This window comes from Pollachius pollachius, assembly GCF_949987615.1.
Source record: "Pollachius pollachius genome assembly, chromosome: 3".
Classification (NCBI taxonomy): domain Eukaryota; kingdom Metazoa; phylum Chordata; class Actinopteri; order Gadiformes; family Gadidae; genus Pollachius; species Pollachius pollachius.
Window position 1 is genome coordinate 7,761,278 of NC_136936.1, and position 14,557 is coordinate 7,775,834.

The 14,557-nt window shown below is 45.4% G+C and overlaps 2 protein-coding genes across 2 annotated transcripts in view; both read left to right on the plus strand.

Annotated features, from left to right (window-relative positions):
• Positions 1-7,881, plus strand: part of LOC307072352 (calpain-1 catalytic subunit) — a 17,372-nt gene extending 9,491 nt beyond the window's left edge. Inside the window, exons 9-20 of the mRNA XM_079731622.1 lie at positions 41-201; positions 356-513; positions 814-1,019; positions 1,361-1,406; positions 1,568-1,642; positions 1,771-1,828; positions 2,208-2,272; positions 2,521-2,589; positions 2,758-2,836; positions 3,309-3,425; positions 3,788-3,846; positions 4,442-7,881. Coding sequence (XP_079587748.1) covers positions 41-201; positions 356-513; positions 814-1,019; positions 1,361-1,406; positions 1,568-1,642; positions 1,771-1,828; positions 2,208-2,272; positions 2,521-2,589; positions 2,758-2,836; positions 3,309-3,425; positions 3,788-3,846; positions 4,442-4,468 — 1,120 coding nt within the window. The 3' untranslated portion in view covers positions 4,469-7,881. The remainder of the gene's footprint in view (positions 1-40; positions 202-355; positions 514-813; positions 1,020-1,360; positions 1,407-1,567; positions 1,643-1,770; positions 1,829-2,207; positions 2,273-2,520; positions 2,590-2,757; positions 2,837-3,308; positions 3,426-3,787; positions 3,847-4,441) is intronic.
• A 1,416-nt stretch (positions 7,882-9,297) lies between these two features.
• actn4 (actinin, alpha 4) overlaps positions 9,298-14,557 on the plus strand; it is a 48,091-nt gene continuing 42,831 nt past the window's right edge. The window contains exon 1 of the mRNA XM_079731190.1: positions 9,298-9,625. Coding sequence (XP_079587316.1) covers positions 9,497-9,625 — 129 coding nt within the window. The 5' untranslated portion in view covers positions 9,298-9,496. The remainder of the gene's footprint in view (positions 9,626-14,557) is intronic.

The following is a 14,557-nucleotide window of genomic DNA, read 5'->3' on the forward strand; positions in this document are numbered from 1 at the left end:
TCTTTCCCCCTTGCTGTCTTGTGTTTCTCCCCGGTCGCAGGATGTCGGTGTCTGACTTCCGTAAGAATCTGGATATCATTGAGCTGTGTCACATGAGCGACTCGCTCAGCCAACCTGGCACCACAGGGCGACCCTGGCGCTGTCAAATGCACCAAGGCCATTGGATGCCCAATTTCTCAGCAGGCGGGCCTATGAATCTTGGTACGGTTTGGCGTGACTCATGGTCCTCACAAATGCAATACATCCAGACTGCTCAAATGAAGTGACCAAGTGACCAAAAAGTGTGTGTGTGGGTCCACACAAGTCCTAAAAGTACAGTGATAATGAGAATGTGTGTGTGTGTGTGTGTTTGCAGGCTACTTCTACCAGAACCCCCAGTTCTTCCTGACCCTGTTAGAGGAGGACGACGACCCCTCCGACCCAGAGAAGACCTGCTCCTTCCTGGTGGCTCTGATGCAGAAGCACGTCAGAGCCTCCGGGGTGCGCCTGTCTATAGGCATGAACGTGTACCAGGTACACACCAACACACACGCAGACACATATACACACACACACACACACACACACAAAGGAACAGAGGATTCTAGCTAGCTAACATGCGACTTGCTAAAAGAGTGACAAATGTGTGTGTATGTTTGTGTGTCTGTGTCTTTGTGTGTGTCTGTGTCTGTTTCTTTGTGTGTGGTTGCGTGTGTGTGTGGTTGTGTGTGTCTGTGTCTGTGTGTGTATGTGTGTGTGTGTGTATGCGCGTGCGTGTGTGTCGGTTTCTTTGTGTTTGTGCGTGCGTGCGTGCGTGCGTGCGTGCTCCACCAGGCCCGTGCCCCTGGGACCCCCCTGTCCCCCCAGGACCTGACGGGGCTCGCCCCCGTGCTGGGCGTGGCTCACGTCAAGCGGCGGGAGGTGGTGCTGCGCGGCTCCCTGGCGCCGGGGCACTACGTCATCATCCCCTACGCCTCCCTGCCCAATCAGGAGGGACGGTTCATCCTCAGGGTCCTGACGGAGAAGGGCAACGACGCCGCGTGAGCCACGGTTCAGTTTTTTTTTCAATGTTTTTAGATCCAGTGGTGGATCTAAAAACTTGGATCTATACTGGTGCTCATGCCATGAGAGGGAATATTTATTCGGGCCTTCAAATATGTGGTCAAGAACATTGAGAGACGGGGAACAAAAAGTTGAAGAGAATAAAGTAATTTGTTGTTTCGAATTCGGATTCGGAGGAGTTTTGCAAATAACGGATGGTTCAGGGAGTGAGGCAGTTAACACTACTTCTTTTCAAATCCATCAAACGTATCAAGACCTCGATGTGAAAACAAGATAACGTGGGTTTAGGTTTGACTGTTTTCTGACGCTCTCTCTTCAGACCAGCTGACATGCATGAAATAGCAAACATCTCCACATTAGAGGAGGTAAGATTACTGTCCGTCTGTCTGTCTGTCTGTTCGGCTGAATGTATATGTCCTCCTACGTCAGTCTATGTGCCAGTCTATGTACCTGTCCTGGGCCAGAGTAAGGGTACTGGGTGGCGATTAGTGGTAGCGTTTCCATGGCTAAATGTCTCCTGTTGCAGTCCCCCTTCCCTCACCTGAAGGCCCTCCCATCACCCAACACCACCAGACAGCTCTTCAGAAAACACTGCAGCAAGGTGAGCTCGGCCTGCACCACACGCTACATGACTGTCCTCATCACCTGGCCGCTGTCCTTTACCCGTGTGTGTGTGTGTGTGTGTGTGTGTGTGTGTCTGTGTCTGTGTGTGTTTGTGTCTATCGAAAGGGCGTTTGCAAACCACTGGACCTCCACCGCCTGCTAACAGAGGCCATTCAAGGAGGAGGTGGGTATTTGTCCCAGGTGATGTGTGTGTGTGTGTGTTTGTGGGGAGGGGGGGGGGGTGTAACCTCCACTCTGTGTCCCTGGTGTGTGTGTGTGTAAGTGTAACTTCCTCTGTGTTTCCCTGGTGGTGTGTGTGTGTGTGTGTATGTGTGTAAGTGTAACCTCCTCTCTGTGTCCCTGGTGGTGTGTGTGTGTGTGTATAACCTCCTCTCTGTGTCCCTGGTGTGTGTGTGTGTGTGTGTGTGTGTGTATAACCTCCTCTCTGTGTCCCTGGTGTGTGTGTGTGTGTGTGTGTGTGTATAAGTGTATAACCTCCTCTCTGTGTCCCTGGTGTGTGTGTGTGTGTGTGTGTGTGTGTGTGTGTGTGTGTGTGTGTGTAGTGCTGGCGGGCAGTGAGAGGTATCTGGCCCTGGAGCACTGTAAGAGTATGGTGGTTCTCATGGACGTATCCTTTCCCCCTTCAACACAGGACCACAGCCCCACCGGGGGACATGTGGGTCCAACAGAGGCTGATTCAAAATGTACCACGCATGACTCAATCTGAGATCCTTCAGCACTAGTACTATTCTGTTTACTAAGTCATTTCTGCAGCAACTCAAAGTGAATAATACATAGGGGGCGAGTTCCCTGATAAGTAAGAAAGACAGCGTGGTTCTTGTGATGAAGGTTTTCTTGACCGGCGGATGATTTCAGAGCAAAGGTTTGGCTCTTCTAGACTGGAAGGGCTTCAAGAACCTCTGGTATAAGATCCAGAGTTGGACGGTAAGATTTTGTATGCATGGTGTTTTTAAATTATTCTATTGCTTGTTTTTGATATCCTGAGGATAAACAGTTGATCTAATTCTAATAATCCTAATAATGCTCCATACTTTGGTAATCATAATCTGTTCACACCTACTATGATACACTATGATACCAACCTTTATTCAGGACGTATTCCTGATACATGACAAGAATGGCTCCAAGAAACTCGAGTACGTGGAGGTCAGCTCTGCCATGAAGTCCGCAGGTACTCTTATGCTTACAATCCCAAGGGTGTCGTGTATTTAAAATAACCTGCAGATGGCGCCAGAGAACCGCTCCCATAAAAAGATACCGATTAAAAACACTTGGCAATAACTGTGACGTAAATCACCTACAGAGGATGCCAAAATACTTCTACTAGAAGCGATCGCTTAGAAACACATCAATATGATCCTCACATACCACAGATGAAATATATTTGTAGTTTGAATAGGTATATATGTAATACATAATGTGTAGTCCACTGTTTATTCGAAATATTTTCATCTTGAACAGGATGAGACAACCCAGTAGTATGTGAACGAGCACGAGCCATTGGCAACATGGTAGTTTTTTTTCACTGTATGTTCCTTGTGTATTTCCTCCTTCTTCACTGAGACCATTCCACTTAACCAGTGGGAATAAATATCAAAGATACTAATCAGTATTTCTTGCCCTGGTCGGTTTCTGCCCCACAGGCATCAACATGGACAGCTCTGTGATGCAGTTTGTTGGGCTGAGATACACAGAGCCAGACATGACCGTCAGCTACCCTGGGTTCCTGTACCTCATGATGAAACTGGACAGCATGATCCGTAAGGGAGGGAAACGGGGGAGGGAGATGGGTTATATGAGAGAGAGAGAGAGAGAGAGAGAGAGAGAGAGAGAGAGAGAGAGAGAGAGAGAGAGAGAGAGAGAGAGAGAGAGAGACCCCAAAGACAAGACTGGCCCGGGCTGGCCACCAAAGTAACAAAATCTTAGCTATGCCCCTGATGCTGCCCCACCCCTCTGTTAATCCAGGTGTACCAAAACAAGCGCTCTCTGAATGATGCTGCCCCACCACTCTGTTAATCCAGGTGTACTAAAACAAGCGCTCCCTGAATGATGCTGCCCCACCACTGTTAATCCAGGTGTACTAAAACAAGCGCTCCCTGAATGATGGCTTCTCTTCTTGTAGAGAAATTCCATGCGTTCGACGTTGCAGGACGGGGAATGATCTCGATGTCCTTCAAACAGGTACACGGCCACCATTTTGGACCCTCTTGTGTCGATTTAGACATGTTGTTTCATGTGAGAGTGTGGTTTGCATTCTGCAAATGCAATGAATTCTGTATTGTGATTGGGTACAATGGGACAGGATGGTGTTACTCGTCACATGACTCAGACAACAACAGACCTTACCGCCCACAGAGTTCATGCTGTCCTGCTGCCTCTGCTTAGTAGAACCTTAGCCACATCAATTTATTTGGCTGGGGTTGTTATAAAATAAAATACATATACGTAGTTATATATGTCTTTTAAGTTATTTAATTAAAGTTAAATTCACCAAAAACGACCCACTAATATACCCTATGAGCGGATTACCAATCATTTCACAATTTACCAGTAAAAGCACTCTGGTTGGGTTCAAAGTACAGGCTGGGAAGTAACATGGGGAAACGTTTTGCACTCTGTGTTGTACAACTCTGGGTACCTGCGTCGAAACAAGCCAGATGTGCAACACTTGAAAACCCTGGCACGACAGTTAGTTATTTTTACCGACACCATACAAAATGTAATGTTGAAATAATGTAAATTTATTTTGTACTTGTGTGTTTCTGCTTTTCTTTAGTGGCTCCATCTGACCATGTTCAACTGAGGGCTCCGATAACCTCAACGACCTCTGGACTTTCAGTTGTTTTTAGGTATAGTTTTGAAAAGCTATTGAGTTTTGGCTCAGGTATAAGCAATATAACATTTCATTTACATTAGAGAACTGAACAGTCTCATTCAACCTATTTCAAGTTTAGAATATTGCACTATTGCATTGATTTCATTGTCTTTGTGATCCACGTTAATGACTAAAAGTTTTTGTCTACATGGTTTATTCCATGTTAATTTCAATCTGTATAGGATATTATGTGTATATATATTATTTACCTTATATTGTTTCAATTCAAAAGGGCCTTCAAAAGGCCCTAACCCTAACACACGACCCTAACCCTAACCCTAACCAGCGACACTCTGTGGTCAGTGAAAAAAAACTATTAACTTGTGCCAAATAGATATTTTAGTAACAATTAACAAATATTAACAATGGGTTAGGTAATGACTAGTTTGCTATTTATTATGGCACCTTATTATAAAGTGTTACCCTTCTAGCTTAAGAGTTGCTGATCTTTAAGCCTAAAAAACTCACAGCCTTAACACGTTGAGGTCCATTATACACACACTTCCACAACCACCTAGTTCTCACTTTAACTCAATCAGCGTGAACTTCCAATATAAATTTTGCTTTTTTCTACAATAAACCACTATTAAAGTGGGCCGTATCCAATGTAAAGCTTCATAAATACAACCAGTGATGATGTCAAAAAAAATGTTTTACCCAATAACACATACATAGGCCTATACTATAATTATGAAACACTGTGATCTGCTGGCCAGGGGGTCTTTGTTTCAAATCACAGAGCTTTGCGGATCTAGTGACCCTCCTGACGTGATAATACGTCAGAATTTCAAAGTTAGCGTTGTGGTTACCAGTGTGCGAAATACCCGTCCATATTCGGGGGGGGTCCCAATACCGATCTAAATGTTGTCAGTATGCAGTAGGCCTATCATTACAATATTGTATGAATGCGAGCCAAGACAATCAGTCTATAGCCTACATGACATCACACACTAACACTTTTTGATAATACAACATAGTATTCATAGCAACACTGACATGGGAGGTTGCATTGGCTAAAGTTGTTTGTTTTTACACGTTGTTTTATAACAAGAGGCAAAGTAGTGCATTAAAATGCAGACACGACAATATTTGGCACCAATCTGGCGCACTTACAGAGCAATCAACTGAATAAATGCCGCTGAATAAATCGGAGAATGGCACGCAATCCGTGCACTTGCAAATGAGAGCCTGCAGTGTATGACCGATAGTGTGACATTATTTAACCATCCATCTACAGCAAATATGATCAGACAGATACGTCATTGAACACATACGTAGGCCTACACAAAGCACATTCGTCTAACCGTGCAAACAGGCCCATCGCTCAAATTGAAAAAAGCACCACGGCGGAGGCTGACAGACAGCCCACAAAAAGCACCACGGCGGGTGCTCGCTCGCGCGCGCTCTCGCTCTCTCTCTCTCTCTCTCTCTCTCTCTCTCCTTAAGTTAAGTTAAGTTAAGTTAAAATAGACCAAAGATGCCTTGGCTCAACTTCTTGTGGTTGCCGTCCAGGTTTCCAGGAAGAAGACAGGCGATGTCCTGCTTTAATCCAGCTTCTGACAAACGGAACTGGGCCGAATTTGTCCAGAGGAGGTCCGTTGAGGTCCACAAACAGGAGTGTCTTCGCGCAACCTGTTGCGCGTCTGGTGGTCCGTGTTATTAATTGCGGAAAAGCCTCGTTCGCACTCAGCTGACGTGGGGAGATACGTGCGACTTGCTATGCGCATACTTTCCAATGATTTCCCCGGTGCAGTGCCCTGTAATTTCCAGTCTCAAAACTGCTCCACGGCCTCCCTGGTTGGTAATCCAAGTGCTTTCGCCAGGCTGTGTACTTCTGGTTCGCCATGCAAAAGCAGGTCCTCCTGCTCTCTTGGCCAAAAACGCTTGTCAAGAGCTTTGAGCATCATGACCAAATTTGATTCCGGTAATCGCTTAGTTAGAGACGCAATCACTGATTCATAAAACCGAGACCTGTTTATTTTCGCCCTGCCTTCACTCAGCTCTGCGCCCTTAAAAAGGCCAGATGAGACGGACTGTTCGGCCTTCTTGGTTGATTTCCCCCCACCAGATGTCTAGATGGTCGCCAAAACATTAATAGTTTGTTCGATGGCGAGACTTGAATCCACAAGTGACATTTCTCTTTTCTGCAGCTTGAGAGACAGGCCCTGGAGTTCACGCAGGATGTCTTTCATGGCAGCCAAATCTTCCACAAATCCTGAGTTAGCAAGGTGCTTCAGAAGTCCCTTATATTTTTGCCTTTCAAGATCATTGCGTGATGTGTCCTCACTGGCTGTTTTGAAATGGTGTGCTAGTGCGGGGAAATCTTTCCATACTGCCTTAACTGTTTTAAAGCTACTGGCAACCCATCTGATGGAGAATATTTGACCTATTTTCAGTATTTCCATGTCGAGCTCGGCCGCTGCTTCTCTAAGCAATCTGGCGTTCCTGGTTGACTGATTGTAAAGGGAGCATAACTTTGAAATAAAGAACTCAAACTGATTAGTGCCAGCCACTTCTTTAAGAGCATCTTTGACAGCCAGTTCTAATCTATGCGCCAGGCAGTGAACAGACTGCACGTTCGAAAACTTTTCATTGAGTCTAACGACAAGCCCACTGGCTTTTCCTGTCAGCACCGCAGCTCCATCGGTGGCAATGCTTATCAGGTGCGTCTTCAAAAATTCATCATCCGTTCCCGCTTTAAGTAGACTCGCCATCATCGAGTTAAAAATGGATTCAGCATCGACCCCATCTGTAAGTTCCACTAGATCCAGGAAAACATTCTCTACATTCCCGTTGCCGCTGACATCACATCTTACGTAGAGTATTAGATAGGCCCTGCCATGAATGGTGCTTTCGTAAATTGTGATTGACACCCGTGAATCCATTTCTTTCACACTGCAGACAAATTTGCGGCGCATTTCCTTGGCAACGTGACTGATTATTTCTGCGCATGCATGGTCAGATTTGTGGATATTACCAACTTCGGCTCCATTTAGCTCCTGCATTGTCATTAGTGGGTTGAGCTTTTTGTAGGATAGCCTTTCTTTTGCCACGGTGTAAGCTGTTCTGAACGAGACTGATTGTCTTGAGTAACTCGGATTGTATGTCAATTAACGTGTTCGGGAGGGTGTCTTTCCCTTTCATCTGCGCTATTTCTACTGACCTTGTGTGGGCCTGGCTGCCCCTGTGTTTGTATATTTTCTTCCGTAGCCTCTTTGCTTCAGAGCTCGTTACATCACCGTTGATCCATTCTTCTGCGAGGTGTACACCCGGTCCCTTTTCTGACAGTAGCAACGTTTTTGCAATTCTACAGACTAAACACCCCAATTTTCCTGCCTTAATGTCAAGCCAAGCGTTGCGATCTTTCCATTCGCCCACCTGCTTCAGTGTCCAACCAGCCGGCAAGTCACTTGTGCTAGCAGCAGTAGTAGGTAAAGTTACCGCAGCACCTGCTCCGTCTTCGGAGCACTTAGCCTCAACTTCACGTTGTTCTTCTTCTGGGAAGCCGGGTGGGAGAGGATCCTCTGTTCTTGCCACTGTGTTAGCTGTACCAGCATCGTCTTTAGGCTCCTCTTTATCTCTGAGTGCCACCTTTTTGGATGTGAATCCAAAGTGTGTGAGTGATACATTCACGCGCTTTCGCTTGCTAGCCATTTTTAGTGTAACTCAACATAAGTCTTTATTCTGTTTGGCGCGCATGGCTAATTTGCATAGAGCACAGGACTGGCTGGCTCCGCTTGGCAAAAAATAGCACATTAGTTGTGAATAAATGTTTTGAATTTTGAATACATGGTGAGCATAAACATTAAAGTGACCATTAATATATATATATAAAATATATTTTTTATTTTTTTTGGACAAAATTTGAGACCCCCCTCAAATTTGCTTTTGAGCCCCCCCGGACCCCCCCGTATTTCGCACACTGCCTGTAACCCTCTATAAATATAATATGCTGGGCTTTGTGGCGCTTGCAAACGGGGACAGAGCAGTGTATGAATGACCTACTTCTCTAGGTGGCTCTCTCTTAGGCACGAGTCAGCGGTGATGGACAAACCCCGGCCGGGGTCCTATGACATTTTATAATGGTTAATATAAGTTGTTTTACTGTCCGTGGGTTTATGGGCCCAATGATGGCACAGGATTAATGTAAAGAAGGTTAAATAAACGAATGTGAAATTTTACAAGAATAATTCCTTGAGACATTGTATCGTTATTTGCGTGTCTGTCTGTGTTTATGTGGTAGTGGGGGGTGAGGCGGGGGCGCGAGGAATGCACCACCGCAATTGGTTGTCCATCAAATGGGCGGGGCTTGTTCAACTGTCAATAGTTTGATTTATTTCTAAACCGGTTGCCTCAAAAATTAAACGTTTATTACGCAAATTAAAAAAAAGTAAAACATGCTCCGTTATTATGATCACACCATGTAAACAGTGTCAAAATATTCACGATATCTTTGTATGGAGCCCAGACTATTATATCAGCTGTCACCGAATAGTTGATAGCCTAGTTGATGTCACGTTGGAAAAACCCTTATAAAATATGCAGCAGTATTGCCAATCATAAAGTTAAAAAACATTATTCTGTCAAGCTGTACTTTTGCACGTTTCCGTTCGGGGGCAGACAGCGCGCGTCCGCTGGGCTGAAGTTCACTCACATTAGCCCACATTCAGACGGGGCTCATGAATATTCATAAGACGTGCGGAGGCTACGTAGGCCAGTGGTAGGAGCGGCTGGTTCCTCCCTTCCACACCATTCCCTCCCCGGGTGGAGAAAGCATTCTTCCTACAGCAGCAGGGATTTCCACACTGCTTCAACCGGATATTCCCGACCGAAGCAGGAGAACTCCCGCCGCTCTTACCGCCCAACCGGGACACACATTTCCTTTTAATTTTGGATAATATAAATCGAAAAATAAATAGCATAGCTCACGTTCTTACATAGGTCTACCAAGCTGATATGGTAGATTACCACGCTGCCAATAACCAACAATACACGGCCGGAGGAACACCAATCTACATGGAGCAAGAGAATGACTGGGATCGGGACCTTCTGCTGGACCCCGCCTGGGAGAAGCAGCAGAGAAAGGTAGGAACCGAGTCGGGGGGCCGACTCGGCCGACTCGGGAACCGAGAAGGGTGAGGCTGACGGAGAAACGGGAGTGAAAAAATGGCAGGGAAAGGGATGGAGAGGTCGCGGAATTCAACGTGGGCCCTGCTTGGCTACTGTCCGGCAAATCACAGGAACTATATGTCTAAACTATAACTACTTTATTGGTGTCCGCTCTCCGTTGGACACGGATCCTGAGTGGGTCTTTTATCCCTGGGGTTTGATGCTCTGCTTTAGTTGTAACTCCACTCCCCGCTTTGAATGAAGCCAGCCTCCAGCGGTCTGCTGCTAATCTGCTGTGTAGCTGCTGTTTTAATGTTGACGGACTCCCTCTCAACACATTTTTGCAAGCGATTACAAGGGGGGCATATGATTAACCTAATGCGTCTTGGCGATCATATCGTGTTCTGGCTTTTAAAATAGCAAACGGACTTGAGTTTTTGTGTGTGTGGGATGTAATCGTGCCACTGCGCTTCTAGCAGGCCGATAAGAGTGAGAAGCGTTTAGTTTCCACTGCCAAGTCCCCTTTCTCTGTTGCACATCGCCACGGCCTTCTCACACAGTCACCCCCATCATGGGCTACAAAGCCCCGCACACGGTGCTGCTGACCCACTTTACAACCACGGCATGATTACGAATTTAAATCACTATGTGAGTCGCTGAACAAAATAGAGATGCGATGACTGGTGAGTCAGTCGAGTGTTAGAACTGCGGTGTGTGTGATGCTAACTGGGCCGGCTCTCCGTTGGACGTGATTCACCGACTAGCCAGATGACTAGCATTGTTTCTCCCGGACTGACAGCCTATGATCTTTTACGCCTTTTACTGTAAAGGTACGACATGATTATGCGTCAATGACTCGTTATCAAGTCAACCCGGTAAATTGTGAACGTCTCATCGGCTGTCATTTCAACAGTCATTGAGGCTACGATGTTTGCACAATGTTTGTCCAGAGGCCACCTGGACCAAAGTTTATACGTCGGCTAATTTCCCTTCCATTCCATGGGAACATGTAACGCGGGCAAATATTTACAAAGGAATAGTGTCAAGATAATCATCTTTTGTATTTGTGCATCGCTCACAATCAAAAAATACGTAAAGATGTGAATACCAGGGAACATTCACGGGTATAACATACCCGAGATTTGTGAAAAGGTTTTGTTTCAGCCAAGTTTGAGTTATGTTGGCCCGGGAGTTGGGGGAACCAAGGGCACATTCCTGCGGTGTATTCACCCTTGCTGTGCCAGTTATTGCGTAAAAATAGGACACACGCACACACACACACACACACACACACACACACACACACACACACACACACACACACACACACACACACACACACACACACACACACACACACACACACACACACACACACACACACACACACCGGATTTAATGAGTGTGGGAATAGGTTTGTCTTTGTTCATATGGAAAAGGTCCAAAATGACAAGTCCGAGCCTATATCGTTATGCTTTAGTCATGTGACTAAAAAAAAAAAAATACAATTTCTTTTTTTTATTGTATTGACTTTTACGAGGGCACCCTGTCATTCATTTACAATGTTGCGCAACAATGTCGGAGTAACTGTCTAACCCAACTTGCACTGTGTAGTTCTAGTCTACAACATCCAGTTGACCATTTAGGTGCCCAATGGTATAAGATGGACAATAACCTCACCTTGTCACTCTTCTTCTCCCAGGCTGAGCTCCGCTTGCCTGACAAACCTGTAATTATGTAGTTTCTCATGAGGGAGGCATTGCCCGCATGCCCAAACACGTTGAAGTGTGCAGTGACTCCACCACTCTTTCCTTGCAAACTCCCAAGAGGCTGCATGCAAATCCTCAACACTTCCTTGACAGTTCTTCTGGAGCCTTTACGGGAGAATATTGGCATTGAATTGTATCTACTGATCCACTTTTCTTTACCAAGAGCTACTTGCCATTGCCTGAGACAAAGAGATGTACTGCATATTTGGAGGTACTGAATCTATTGCAGGAAATGGTTAAGTGGCACAGGAAGTGAGGCAGTTCACCTAACAAAGAGTGTGTCAAGCAGTAGTTGATTGAAGATGTCTTGTTGATGCAAATGCTGGGAATATCAGACACTTAAACAGTAAGCGGAGCAGCCACATCGGCCCTAATCGCCTAGCGGCCAATTCATTTCCCCCAACCATTAAGTGCTTAGAAGCAAGATGGTCACTAAGGTTTGCATATGGCTTATGTTATGATTGGATCTTCAGACCAGTACTGGGTTGTGGTCTAACATCCTTTATAGACATGGTGGGTGTTGTAGTTCTCAGAGCGCATTCAGTCCCTGGCCAATCAGAAGCTGTCAGTTTAAATCGTTATGAAAATGTATTTCCTCTGCTATCTATGTAGGAAGCAATCGAGATGCTCTGTGGTGAGGAAAGACAGGGCTTAAAATGCAAATCTAGACGAGCTGCATTCTGTGTGTGGGGCGTTCAGGCGGTCCACCCAGAATGGATGCAGTGACTGAGGTGAGACATGCCAATGAAATAACCAAGGCCTTGGCATGCACTCAAGAACACCAAATCCACCCGTGGAACCCAAGTCCCTGGACATCTATGGGCTTGCGTCACGTTTGTGTCTCTTCTTGGGTTTTCTTTTTTCTTTTTTTTTTCTTTGTCTCATGAAGCAATGAACAGCGATCGGCCTGACCAGCATGTCATTCACTAGCAATGCGTCAGTGCCATTTGTGGTTTAGATGAGTGGTTTGACTTGGAAGCAATCATCATAATTTCATCATCTTTTGTCAATAACGGTCCCATTGGGGAAATTATCCTCGAGGGGACAACTTGGTTACATCTTGGTGGGGGAACTAAATGGGGAATGCTGTTTCAGCCGCCTTCCCCCAAACCCTAGCCTGTTTTGGAAGGGGTGTGATTTAGGCCCACTGGTCTCAGAACAGATCTAAGTTTGACTCCCTGCTCTATAATATACAAACTCCACATGAACGCCATAGTAGAAGCAACTGGACACCCAACTTGTGTGTGATATATTTGCAGTTTTATAGAAAGTGTTGATGTATGCACTTTCACATCTTAATATTTAATAAAATATTTAAGACTTAAAAAAAAGAAAAAATCCTGCCACACAGGATATGATGCAACCGTTCCTTGTACATTTTAACAAAGGTTGGCACCTCCGTTGAAGACCTGGCGTTTACTGTAAGCAAGGGGGTGGGCCTGCTATTAAGAAACCACACTGAATTTTTAGTCTGCGTTTTGTATGCATTTTCTCCTTTACGATGTTGTTGATGAACTTGCAGCAGCAGGCCCACTGCCTAAATTTACGCCTATGTCTATTTGAATGCTTAACGGGCCCGGCCTGTATTCATATTGTAAACTTGTAATATGAAACTAGTTTGGGTGGTTTGGCGAGTGTAAGACTGTGATAAAGGCTTAGGTTTTCATGTGTCTTGACATTATCTTTCCTGGTTAAATTGGACCATCACTTTTACTCATCGCGTTTTTTTACCGGCCATTAAAGTGTTAAAGTGCTCAGTTCCAAAGTATCACAGAGAGCATTGGGTTGGAAATATCACAGACATGATGATCGAGTTAGTCAATACTTTCCACCTCTAACACACACACACACACACACATATTTCCAGTGCGGCCAAGGTGGGCAGCTTGGGAACAATATCGGTTTGTTAGGTCCCGCCCACTGTCACATGCTTCTGGTGTGACTGGCAGGCCGGCGAAGGCAGTCACTTGGCAAGTGAGAGGAGACATTTTACTGAAGAAGTGCTTAGAATAATGCTCTGTGTGCCATCACCATTGACCTACTGCTACAACTACTACAGCTATGGGCCCTCCAGCTATTCTACCCTTTCTAATGAGGAACAGTAGAAGAAGCAAGCCATTTGTTGGGGGAGAGCTGACGCCTCCTAGCACGAGACTCTCCGATCTCACCTAACAATAGAATGTGTTGAGGAGAGAGGCAGGAGTGGCAGCCGCTTTGATTGGGTGGTTTTATTTTTCCTTCTTTTGTCTGTGGCGTGATTGGCTGATGCCGTGTAGCAGGAAAGACCTGATTGGGGTGCAGTGTTTTATTTCAGGAATTTACTCTCTCAAAGCGTCATTCTGTAGACCTCTGTTTTGGTTTTTTTTACGGCGTTTGCACGTTAGTCTCACCTTTGCCACTATCAAAGAAAGGGAACTGTGTGAATGACAAGAATGTTTGTCCTGCAGATCCTGTCGTTTGTTCTGCCCTGTGCTGTTTTTCCTGTAAACAAGCTGAAACAATAGGCTAACCTTGTTCTTATCATGCTGCTATCTGTGTGCCACAATGCTAACCTCTGAATGCAGATTAAAGCCTCTAATCTCCCCGACCTTGCGATCCTCTATTGCCTGCGATCCTTTGCAATTGACCACAGTGTGTAGCGGATATTTGCCTGGATTATACACATTCTTTTGTTTGACTGGCAAGCCTTCGAAAGAGTCCAGTTCCCTGGATTACATCATCAAGCAAACAACCAATGAGGACTCCGCAACTTATTACCTTGCTATGAGGACATTTGACAGATGATTGATTTTGAAGATGATGTACTTGTGAACTAAAAAGCCAATATTGAATCATATAAACTGATATTTAGTGCACCAGAATGTGTGGTCATTTAGTTTCCATTAACTGGCAACAGCAATATTTTAACCTCTTAATGTCACCTTTTCCTACTCGGACTACAATATGTAGTCGTACAATGTCTTACTGTTGGTGCAATCACAGTGAAATTATTTTATGAGGTACCATTGACATGTTGCCACGCCCTGTATCCCTGACAATATCCTGGACGGCATCCAATAAGCAGCCGGGGTCACCCCGAGACCAGGGTGTTACACACGCTGTAATCCCCCTCATTCCCAGCTGATCCCGGGCCAGCTGT